This window comes from Piliocolobus tephrosceles, chromosome 1, assembly GCF_002776525.5.
Source record: "Piliocolobus tephrosceles isolate RC106 chromosome 1, ASM277652v3, whole genome shotgun sequence".
In the NCBI taxonomy this organism is placed as follows: Eukaryota; Metazoa; Chordata; class Mammalia; order Primates; family Cercopithecidae; genus Piliocolobus; species Piliocolobus tephrosceles.
The window spans coordinates 20,284,759-20,297,215 of NC_045434.1; the positions used below are offsets into that span (position 1 = coordinate 20,284,759).

At 33.3% G+C, this 12,457-nt stretch overlaps 1 protein-coding gene across 2 annotated transcripts in view; it reads left to right on the top strand.

Moving 5' to 3' along the window:
• NUF2 (NUF2 component of NDC80 kinetochore complex) overlaps positions 1–12,457 on the top strand; it is a 33,500-nt gene that overhangs the window by 6,233 nt on the left and 14,810 nt on the right. For both annotated transcript variants that reach the window (XM_023207051.1, XM_023207052.3), the window contains exons 4-9: positions 116–192; positions 730–791; positions 8,728–8,825; positions 9,995–10,068; positions 11,390–11,486; positions 12,367–12,429. In XM_023207051.1, coding sequence (XP_023062819.1) covers positions 116–192; positions 730–791; positions 8,728–8,825; positions 9,995–10,068; positions 11,390–11,486; positions 12,367–12,429 — 471 coding nt within the window. The remainder of the gene's footprint in view (positions 1–115; positions 193–729; positions 792–8,727; positions 8,826–9,994; positions 10,069–11,389; positions 11,487–12,366; positions 12,430–12,457) is intronic.

Below are 12,457 nucleotides of genomic sequence, written 5' to 3' on the forward strand. Positions count from 1 at the left end.
ATATGTATTAAGGTCTTTAATGATAATAAGTTAATATATTTTGATCTTAGCTGAAGATTTTTCTCATTTTGTCTAATCAATGTGTATGGTTGATTTTGTGGTTTATTGCATTTAGATGCCAGTGAACTCTGAAGTCATGTATCCACATTTAATGGAAGGCTTTTTACCATTCAGCAATTTAGTTACTCATCTGTGAGTAAAGAGTGATTTTATTTTCTTAGTCTACATTCATATTTATATTGCATTAAGTTTTCTTAAAGACATAACTTTCTTTGGGAAGGAATGCCTACTATGTTCCTCTTCATTTCATCCCATATACATTCAAAATTTCAAAATTGTAGACTGCCACCAAACAGAACTGCCTCCAGCTGTGCCACTCTCTCAGCATATTTTCAGTTGAACTTGTAAGATACTGTAATTCTAAAATTGTTTACCATCTTTGTGAAGAGGTTTGAGTTCTTAAAAGAGTCTTAGTGTCACCAAGTTTATGTACTGTTTATTAGGATCTATAACTATACTTTAGTATTGCATGACTACGTGATTAATATACAGAAAAAATAGATTTCAGTGCTGTAGGGTTATACATTATAGTAGACTTCTGGCTTCATCCCCTGACCTTAAGAAGTATATCCAGAAATCTCATTTTGAAAATAAGATGTTTATATCCTATGGCTTAGTATTTAATGTGCAAAATACTTTTCAATAGACTTTTTGTACTTCATCTTCAAGGGACTCATTTTTGCCCATCTGTCGGGTGAATGACTTTGAGACTGCTGATATTCTATGTCCAAGTAAGTGAGAATTCAAAACAATTTTAATGTCTGGCTTCAATCTACCATTTCACCTTCACCTTTCCATCAGTAAATGTAAAAAAAAAAAAAAAAGAAAAACAACTTCAAGGAAATTGGCTTTAAAAAGTATATCCCATTTTTAAGTATGAATTTTTAATATCATGTTGGATTTTTTTTTTCCTTTTAAGAGCCACAGAAAAGCTGTTTTTCTTGTTTTTTAGAAACTCTTTCCATTTAAAAAGTGTTCTATAAATTTGGGAATATGAGTACAAACAATATGTAAGTATGATGTTGCATAGTGGGTTCATCATACCAATTTTATGAAATGTAACAATTACTATTTACCATAAAGAAATTATCTTTTATCATTAAAAGAATAGTCATGTTATATCAGAATGTAAAATTCTAGCTTTAATTGTCCCTTAATTCGACTTTGATATTTATCTATCAAGTTATTGTAAGTTAAGAGATTTGGTGTGTGTATTAGGCTATTCTTGCATTGCTATAAAGAAATACCTGAGACTGGGTAATTTATAAAGAAAAGGGATTTGATTGGCTCACAGTTGTGCAGGCTATACAGGAAGCATGATGCTGACATCTGCTTGCTTCTGGGGAGGCCTCTGGAAGCTTAGTCATGACAGAAGGCAAAGGGGGAACAGACATGTCACATAGCCAGAGTGGAGCAAAAGCACAAGGGGGAAGGTGCCACACACTTTTAAGTGACCAGATCTTGTGAGAACTCACTCACTATAGAGAAAACAGCATCAATCATACTCTTACTTTACAATCCAGCAATCATGCTCCTTGGTATTTACCCAAATGAATCGAAAGCTTATATTCACACAAAAACTTACACATAGATGTTCAGAGCAACTTTATTCATAATTACCAGAACTTGAAAGTAGCCTAGGTGAATGAATAAACTGTAGTACATCTAGAGAATAGAAATTATTCAACACTACAGGGAAATTAGCTAGCAAGCTATGAGAAGACGTAGAGAAACATTAAATGCATATTATTAAGTGAAAGAAGCCAGTCTGCAAAGCCTACACAGCTATACATCATTCTGGAAAGGGTAATATTGTGGAGACAGTAAAAAGATCAGTGGTTTCCAGGGGTTGGGGTGAGGGAGGGATAAATAGGACCCCTTTAACACTAAGGATTTTTAGGGCAGTAACAATACTCTGTATGCTACTCTAATGGTAGATATATGTCATTATGCATGTGTCAAAACTCAGAATGTACAGTACCAGGAGTGAATTCTAATGTAAACTGTGGATTTGGGGTGATAATGATGTGTCAGTGCAAGTTCATCAGTTGTAACAAATATACCACTCAGGTGAAGGAAGTTGGTGGAGAGGAGTTTGTACATGTGTAGGGACCCAAGGTATACGGGAACTATCTACTTCCTGTTCAGATTTACTTTGAACTTAAAACTCCTTTTAAAAAGGAAGTCTATTAAAAATTAATTGACTATATATTTATATGTGTCTATTTTTGAGCTCGCTATTCTACTCCATTGATCTGTATGTCTATCGTTATGTCAAGCAGTACTTTGATTACTTTCGCTTTATAGTAAGTCTTGAAATCAGTGTTATTTCTCTTTCTTCATCTTTTTCAAGATTATTTTGGCTATTCTGGTCCTTTGCATTTCTGTATGTATTTTAGTATTTTCAGCTTGTCACTTTCTACTCTTCTTCCCCCTGAAAAAGCCATTTTGACTGAGATTACTTTGAATGTATTGTTCATTTGGGGGATATTTGACAATTTAATAATATTGGGTCCTCTGATCCATATGCATGCTATATCTCTGCATTTATTAAGGCTGTTAAATTTCTCATAATGATGTTCTATAAATTTAAGAGTGTAGGCCTTGTATAATAAATTTTGTTAAATTTATGCCTAAATCAAATTTTTAGTGGTTCTGTAAATTTAATTAAATTTTTCTGATTAGTTATTGTTAGTGTAGACAAATACAATTGATTTTTATATATTGACTTTGCTAAAATCGCTTATTATTTGAGTAGATTTTTTTTTTGTAGATTCCTTAGGATTTTCCTCATTGATAATTCTTAATCTTTGTTTGAGAACAAAGCTTTTTTCTAATCAAGGTGCCTTTTTTTTAAATTTTTTGTTTTTTTACTGGCTTGGACTTTTAGTATAATGTTGAATTGAAATGATGAGAGCAGTCATCATTACCTTGTTCCTGATCGTAGGGGGAAACCATTTAGTCTTTCATTATTAAATATTAGTTGTAGGATTTTTCTTAGATTTTTTTTTTATCAGAATGTCCAACTTTTACTTTATTTCACTGAGAGTTTTTATCATGAAGGGTATAAAATGCCTTTGTGGCCTCTAGTGAGATAATCTTGGGTTTTCTCTTTTTTAATCTACCAAATTACATTATTTGATTTTTGAATATCAAGTCAACCTTGCATTCAGGATGTGCCCTGATTGGTTATGATGTATTTTTAATATATTGCTAGATTTGATTTGCTAATATTTTATTAAGTGTTTTTGTCTGTGTTAATGATGGATATTGTTCTGTAGTTTTCTTGCAATGTCACTGCAGTGACTGATCTGAATATCAAGATATACCAGTCTCATACAATACATTTGGAAAGATTCTCTCTTCCATTTTTGGGAATTGTTTTGTAAAATTTGTATTATTTATTTATTTTTTGAATATTTGGCAGAATTTACTGTTGGATCCATCTTGTATTGGAGTTTTCTCTCTGGGATAAATTAAGAATTCAATTTCTTTAATAGGTTAAGGGCTATTCTGGTTGTTTATTGTCAAAACTCCTGAGTTAGCTTTGGTGATTTATGTTTTTAAAGGAATTTTTAGCTTGGCAAATTTGTTAACATAAAATTGTTCATTATATTCCCATATTATTTTAATGTCATTGTGGTAGGTAATAACATCTTCCCTCTCATTTCTGTCATTAATAATTTGTTTCTTTCTTTTTTTTTTTTTTTCCTAATCAGTCTGGTTATCAGCTTATCACTTTTCAAAGAACCACCTTTTGACTTAATTGACTTTTCTATATTATACTTCTTTTTATTATTATTATTGAATTTTGAGCTTATTGTTATTCTTTCTTCACGGTTATTTTGGGTTTCATTTACTCTTTTTTTCTAGTTTTTTTGTTTTTTTGTTTTTTTTTAGGTAGTAAGCCAAGTCCATTAATTAGATACCTTTCTTCTTTCCTAATATAAGTATTTATTGCTGTAAATTTCCCTCTAGCACTGCTTTAGCTGAATCCCCCAAACCTTGATATGTTGTATTTTCATTTTTATTAGGTTCAAGATATTTTCTGATTTCCCTTTTGATTTCTTTTTTCATGTATGGGTTATTTATAAGTGTGTTGCCTACTTTGGGGATTTTCCCACAATTTTTTCTGTTACTGATTTGTAAGTTATTTCTTTTATGATCAGAGAATATACTTTGTATCATTTGAATCCATTTAGATGTATTCAGACTTATTTTATGACCCAGAATATGGTCTGTATTTGTTCACTATAGTGGCTGTAATAAATTACCACAAACTTTGTGACTTAAGATAACATACATTTATTCTCCTATAGTTCTAGTGGTCAGAAGTTCAAAATTGGTTTCACTGGGCCAAAACCAAGGTGTTACTAAGGTTGCGCGCCTTCAGATGACTCTAGGAGAGAGTCAGTTTCTTTGCCTTTTCTAACTTCTAGGGTTGCATTTCTCAGCTCATGACTTCTTTCTGTCATTGAAGCCAGCAGTATAGCATATTTAAATCTCTTTCTACTTTCATGATCACATTGCTTTCTACTTTCTGTGTATAGTCCAATCTTTCTCTACTTTCCTCTTATAAGGACACTGTGATTGCATTTAGGGCCCACCTAGTTATTCTAGAATCATTTTCTCATTTCAAGATCTTTAATTATACTTATAAAGCCACTTTGCAAATAAGATAACATGCACAAATTTCAAGGAGTAGGACCTGAACATCTTTGGTTGCTATTATTCAGCCCACCACATGGTCTACCCTTGTAAAAGTTCCATGAGCACTGTTGTTGATGAGTGGAGTGTTTTAAACATGTTAGTTGGATCCAGTTGGTTAATAGCGTTGTTCAAGCCTACTGGGTCCTTACAGACTTTTTTTTGCTGGTTGTTCTATTGAACTGTTGATAGATGTTAAAATCTTCAGCTATGATTGTGAGTTTTTCTGTTTTGTCTATTCTTTAAATTTTTGTTTTATGTACCTTGAAGCTCTAGTTTTAGAAGCATACACATTTAGAATTGCTATATCCTCTTGATGACATAGTCTTTGCTCTGAAATATACTTGATTTGATATTACCATAGCTACTTCAGGTTTTCTTTTCATTAGTATTACCATACCATATCATCCGTGTAACTTACGTCTTTATATTTGAAATGAGTTTCTTGTAGACAGCCTATGGTTGGGTCTTGCTTTTTAAATTCAACATCACTATCGCTGTCTTTTAATCAGTCTTAGACCATTTACATTTAATGTTATTATTGATATGATTGGGCTTAAATCCACCTTTATACTATTTGTTTTCTCTTTGTCCTGTTCTTTAGTTCTGTTTTCTCCATTTCCTGCCTATTTTGGTTTATTAAAATAAATTTTATTTTATATAATGCTATATATGAAAAAGATATTCTATCTTGTCTGTTATTGGCTTATCAGCTATATGTCTTTTTCAAATGGTATTTGCTCCAAGTTTTAGTATATATGTATATATCTTTAACACACCATTATCTATCTTCAAATATAGTATACCTTACAATAATATACTTTTATTTTCTCCACTACTGGTCTTTGTGCTATTGTGTCATAAATTTTACTTTTAAAGATATCATAAACCCCGTAATCGATATTAGATTTGTGTGAAACAGTTATCTTTTAAAGGATTTTCTATTTTGACATTTAAAAAATACACGTAGAAGGTACAAGTCCAGATTTCTTGCATACATATATTGTGTAGTGATGAAATCTCAGCTTTTAGTGCACCCATCGCTCAAGTAGTGAACATTGTACCAAATCAGTAATTTTCCAACCCTCATCCCTCTCCTATCCGCCCACATTTTGGAGTCTCCAATGTCTGTTCTACTTTGTATGTCCATGTGTACCCATTGTTTAGTTCCCACTTATAAGTGACAATGTGCAGTATTTGACTTTATGTTTCTGAGTTATTTCACTTAGGATAGCCTCAAGTTCCAACCATATTGCTGCAAAAGACATTATTTCTTTAGTGGTTGAGTAGTGTTCTGTGGTATATGCACATCACATTTTAAAAATCTAATCCTCCAATGATTGACACAGGTTCATTTTATATGTTTGCTATTGTGAATAGTGCTACAATAAACATACAAGTGCATTCATCTTTTTGATACGATTTCTTTCTTAAAGAGATTTTTTTGTATGAGGAAAAATGTCTTTTATGTTAACTCACATTCTTTTAAGTACACCAAATTTCCATCTGGTATGATTTTTCTTACACATGAAGCATTTTATTTAACATTTCTTGTAGTGCTGTTAAAAAGCCTTTATTTCACTTTAATTTTTGAAAGGTATTTTTCTTGAGGCCAGGTGCAGTGACTCTCACCTGTAATCTTATCATTTTGAGAGGCCAAGGTGGGAGAATTGCTTGAGTCCAGGAGTTTGAGACCAGCCTGGGCAATATAGCAAAATCCTTTTTCTACAAAACAAACTTTAAAAATGAGCCAGGTATGGTGATGGATACCTGTAATCCTAGCTATTCTAGCAGCTTAGATGGGAGAATCACTTGAGTCCAGGAATTTGAGACTGCAGGGAGCTATGATCATGCCACTGCATCCCAGCCTGAGCAATAGAGTGAGACCTGCTTCTTTTTGAGAAGGAAGGAAAGAAAAATGGATAAATAAAAGATATTTTTCTTAAGCACTCAGTGGATATGAAAAGTCAAGTTTTTAATCCATAGTTGGTTGTATCTGCAGATGCACAATGCACAGATATGGAGGACTGACTGTACTATGCCATTTTTTGTGTGTTTGTTTTGTTTTTTCGGGTTTTTTGTTTTTGTTTTTGAGACGGAGTCTCACTCTGTCACCAGACTGGTGTGCAGTGGCACAGTCTTGGCCCACTGCAACCTCCACCTCCTGGGTTCAAGTGATCCTTCTGCCTCAGCCTCTCGAGTAGCTGGGACTACCGGTGCACATAACCACACCCAGCTAATTTTTGTAGTTTTAGTAGAGAAGGGGTTTCATCATGTTGGCCAGGATGGTCTTGATCTCTTGACCTCGTGATCTGCCGGCCTCGGCCTCCCAAAGTACTAGGATTACAGGTGTGAGCCACCGCACCTGGCCACTATGCCTGGTGTAAGGGACTGGTGCATTCACAGACTTGGGTTGGGTTCTCTAGGCATCCTGGAACCAATATCCAGCAGATACTGAGGGACTACAATATAGAATTCTTAGTTGACAGTTTTTTCAGTGCTTTAAATATATTGCTCCATTGTCTTCTGACTTGCATTGTTTCTGATAAGTCTATTGCTTTTCTTATCTTTGTTTCTTTCTCTATAATGTGTTTTGTTTTCCTCTGGCTGCTGCTAAGATTTTTTTTTTTTTTTTTTTTTTTTTGTGCCTTCTAAGCTAGTTATTAGCAGTTTGAATGTAATGTGACTTTTGGGTGTTTTTTGTTTGTTTGTTTGTTTTTCTGTTCTTTCTTCCTTCCCCCTCCATCCCTGCCCCCCATTTAGGTTTGTTCACTTCCTTGGATATGGTTATTGTTTTTATACAATTTGGAAAACATTCAACTATTCTGTAAAAGTTTTTTTGTCCCTTCTTTTTGTAGGATTCCAATTACACATTAGTTATGCTGCTTGATACTGTCTCTCAGCTCAGATATTGTATTCATTTTTTTCTCTCTGGCCTTTATTTTAGATGACTTCTATTATGTCTTCAATTTCGTGAATCCTTTTATTTTAGGTCTAATACTGTTATTCCCATCAGTGTAATTTTTATTTCAGGTATTTTTCAACTCCTAATTCAGATCTTTTAAAAAAAATCTTTCCTTCTATTTCTTCACATGGCTGATTATTTTCTCTGCCCCCTTTATTTATTTATAAAGACTGTTTTCACATTCTTATCTACTAAGTCTATCATCTACTTATTTGTGTTATTTTTTAATATGTTTCTGTTGATTGATTGTATTTTCTTATGGATCATGTTGTCCTTTTTCTTGGCATGTCTGATTATTTTTAGCCCATGCCAGACACTGTGAATTTTACATTGTTGGTTGCTGGATTTTTTTTATTCCTTTAAATATTTTTTATTATTTTCCTGGCCTTAGTAGTTTCTTCCTATTCATGAACTAATTAGTACTTAATTGAGAACTTGAGGGGATTCCTCCACAGATTTCCAGAACTCTATTTACAGCTTCCTCGTCTCAAACTCAGTTCCATAAATCCTAGTTGCTTTGGCTTCTACAAACTGTAAACTCTGTCTTCTTGATCCAGCAAGATTCACAAGTTTTATTTGTGTTCTCTTTCTCTGGAGTACAGCCTGAAAACTCTCCAGTCATAGGCTGGTGCAGTAATAGAGTTCACCTCATTTGTTTCTCTTGGAGATTGCTATACTGTATTGCCTGTTGTCCAGCATCTAAAATTTGTTGCTTCATGTATTTTTATTTGTTTTTCTAGTTTTTTAATATGGGAGGGTAATTCTGGTTTCTGTTATTCCTTCATGACCAAAAGTGGTTTGCCTTTTTTTTTAAGTTATTAATACAAAGATAATTCTTACCTTTAAGTTTGAGCAGATTTTCTACACTTTATTATAACCTATACAATTTTATTTTATGTATTATGAGCAGAATATATAGTGGAAGAGGATGAATTTTCATTTTCATATTATGTTAGTTCAAAGGTTTATTTAAAGAGTGTTGCTTTCTATTTTAGAAGCAAAACGGACAAGTCGGTTTTTAAGTGGCATTATCAACTTTATTCACTTCAGAGAAGCATGCCGTGAGACGTATATGGAATTTCTTTGGCAATATGTAAGATTTAAATATGTTTTGGGGTTACATGCCAGATCAGTAACATTATTTATGAACTTATAATCTGTTTTGAAATCATTGCCATAGATAGTAAATTGCTGTATTGCCTTTAGAATTGAATTCATTTTTGTATTTATGTGAACTTGCCGATTTTAGTTACTGGAAAGCATATCTCAGAATCAGATTTTCTTTGAAATTTGGTAACATTATGGAGAGGCTGAGTTCTGCTTGTTTTAAAATCTTGTAGCTGAGGCTCGTTTTCCTTTATTAGGAAATGTTAGGGAATATTGATATGTTTACATTTTTTTCTTTGAAGTTTGCATAATGTAGCTTTTATTAAATAATGGACATATTTGAGGTTTATATTGCCTTTTAAATAATGGCATAATTGGACTGTTTGTGGTGGTGTTTATCATGGTTGCTCAGATTCAGTCCAAGGCGATCTCTTTAACAGACAGAAACTCATTTTCCTTTCATCAACAATTTAGAGAATTTGGCAAGATTATGAGTCATCTGTGTGATTTTTCCCATTTGTCTTCAGTAATGGGGTACCATACTCTTAGAAAAGCACCAGAGTAACTCCAAACACTTAGACCCTAGGCTCCAGCTTCACTGAGCTATATAGATCCATACTTCTTTACACAAATCATGCTAAGCTTATACCTCCTAAACATCATATAATCTTCAAAGCTTACCATATTCATGTGCCAACACACACACACTCTCATAATTTTGCTTGGTTAAGTATCCACTATCTTTAAGACACACCTCAGACATATATCACCTCTATGATGTCCTGTCACCCTTCTTTCCAGCCATTACCCAAGTTGGGTTAGATGTCACTCTTGTTGGTTCCCATTATATTAAAAAAACAAGCTATTTTGTGGGTTTTTATTCTTGTATCTGGCTCCTCAAGGAGACTTAGCTACTTAAGTTCAAGACCTATAAGTTAGTCTTCTTGAGAATTCTCAGTACTGAGCTCAGTGCCTATGATGAGAGCCTGACATTTGTGTTGAGTAAAGAAATTCCTAATTCATTTGTCATGAAGGCCTAACTCTATCTTAAATTTCTTATTTCTGATGGTTCAAACTATAGTATGTGTAAGCATTTTGGACACTCCGATTATGTCAAAATGCACTAATATGAGATGATTAAAATTGCTTTAATAGAAATCCTCTGCGGACAAAATGCAACAGTTAAACGCTGCACACCAGGAGGCATTAATGAAACTGGAGAGACTTGAGTAAGTGGGAGATTTACAAGTAAAATAAATGCAATTTCAAAATGCAAAATGAATTGTAAGTAGTATTTTACAACCCTATAGTCCACCTTAAATCTCTTTTATCTCTCTTAATAAATAGCAGGGTATTTGAGTTTGCCTTTTCTAAAAAAAAAGAAAAAAGAAAAACTAGTTTTTCTTCTAACTCTTAATTATGTAATACATCCTTTGGCTTTTTCTGTTGTTGATGTGTTAGCCTGATTTGTTTAAAGCCTTTAGCTTACTCTTCTAATTTGTGTCTGGAATATCGTCTTATGTAAGTGAGCAGTAACTGCCTGGACTATGTTCCTTCAGATCAGTTGATTCCATCAAATGTTTACTCCTACAACAGAGTTTTTTGTCTTTTTGTTTTGTTTTTGACTTATAGGTAATGTAGGGAAAAGAATCACTCAACAGTTGTGATTTCTTGGCCTTCCTCATATATATATTGATTTTGAGCAGGATTTTTGAAATCTCTTCTAATTTATAGAGATGTCTTTGAGGTTATCTATTTTAGGTGAGAGATTTTCTAACCTGCCTCTGGTTAAAATTGCCTTTACAGGCAGCAGTAAGCTGAAAAGACTGGGGACAGGCAGACATTAGACTGTAACAGGGTGAAAGATACCACAAACTAAATCAAAAGAAGAATGACAAAGTGGAGAGAAAATTTGCAGCACATGCCACAAAGCCTTACAACTCTAATAACAAAACCCATGTAATATTCCTAATATACAAATATAATATACAAAACTACAAAGCAGCCCTATAAACTGATGGGAAAAAGTATAACTTTAAAACAAATAGACAAAGGCTTAAAATATATAAAAACAGCTAATATATCAGATAGGCAAAAACTAAATTTGAAAACATTCATAATATTCAAAATATTCATATAGAAGAGACTTGAACACATGTAAGTGTTGTAAGGAAGGACTAGTAGTGGAAGAATGGATGATACGGGAGTAAGAGATGTGAGGCGATGATAGCCAGTACAGAGGTAGAGAAATCAGCATTACCAGAAGGAATACAATATGCATTTCATTAGGAGTGAAGTTAGAAAGGATAGGTATGTATGTGGATGGATCCATAGATTTGATAGTAGAAAACTGAAGGAGCTCATTTGATTTTTATTTTCTGCCTGTAGTAGAGGCCAGATCATTCATTTTAAATGGTTGCCACATGAAAGGGTGTAATTGAGAAACATAAAAGTAGACGATTTCTTCATCTAAGTTATTTGAGGACAGGTATTTCATTTTAGCCTTTCAAAAGTGAAGAGCAGTATTTTAATCTATTTTGCTGTGTTAAGTTCTGTTCCAGTTGAAGAGCAAGAAGAGTTCAAGCAACTTTCAGATGGTATTCAGGAGCTACAACAATCACTAAATCAGGATTTTCATCAGAAAACGGTATCTGTTGTGAGGCACCTTAAACTTTAAAAAATAAAATTTGTTTGTTGATGTGGTGGGACATATAGTGGAGGTAACAGCACATTTCTTTCTCTATTACCAAAGAAATAAAATATATTTCTGTGCCTATTTTTGCCCCTTATAATGGATACATACTTCTCTCAACCATCTAGAACCATGATGGGTTTCGTTGGCAAAGTTTTTTGTTGTCTTATTGAATAGAATTTTTTAGGGTTTTCCTAGGTCTAGTTTTGCTGCTTTTAAACCATGCACTGTGGCACCCTGGATACTGCAGTAAACTCTCAAGAATGCGTCAAAATATCTTGAATTTTCAAGGGAACCACTGTAGTACTCAGCATCTGTCATATCCTTGAATTCAAGGAAGTTCACAGTTTCCATTTTTGGTCACATTCCTTTCATATCCTTGTGAAGCTAGGGTTTTGGCATTTGCTGTGGTAAAAGCAAGTACAATGTAAAAATCACTGTGACACAGGAAATGAGAATTCTATATCCAATCTGAAATACACGCTCCAAGGTACATGAATGTATGCAGTGCCCAGTAGGTACATACATCTAACTAGGAAGTACTCAAGGTTATTTAAAAACAAAATAAAAAATTTTTCTTTCAACTTATATGTATTATTTTTCAAAGGGCTACAATGTTAGGACATGAATACTTAGGCCGTTATTTGGACTTAACTACTTAGTAAAGGAGCTCTTAGATATTTCTTTTGGCTTAGGAGCATCATGAACAGAGAAAGTTTAAAGAATATCTGATCTAACACATTTAACTCCTTTCTTAATTTTATGAGACAGCAGTGAGTGGCTAAATCTAAACATTTTGAATCATTATAAAACATGTGTTTGCTTTTTCCCTTAGATAGTGCTGCAAGAGGGAAATTCCCAAAAGAAGTCAAATATTTCAGAGAAAACCAAGCGTTTGGTAAACATCTTTTCTTTTCACTAGCATT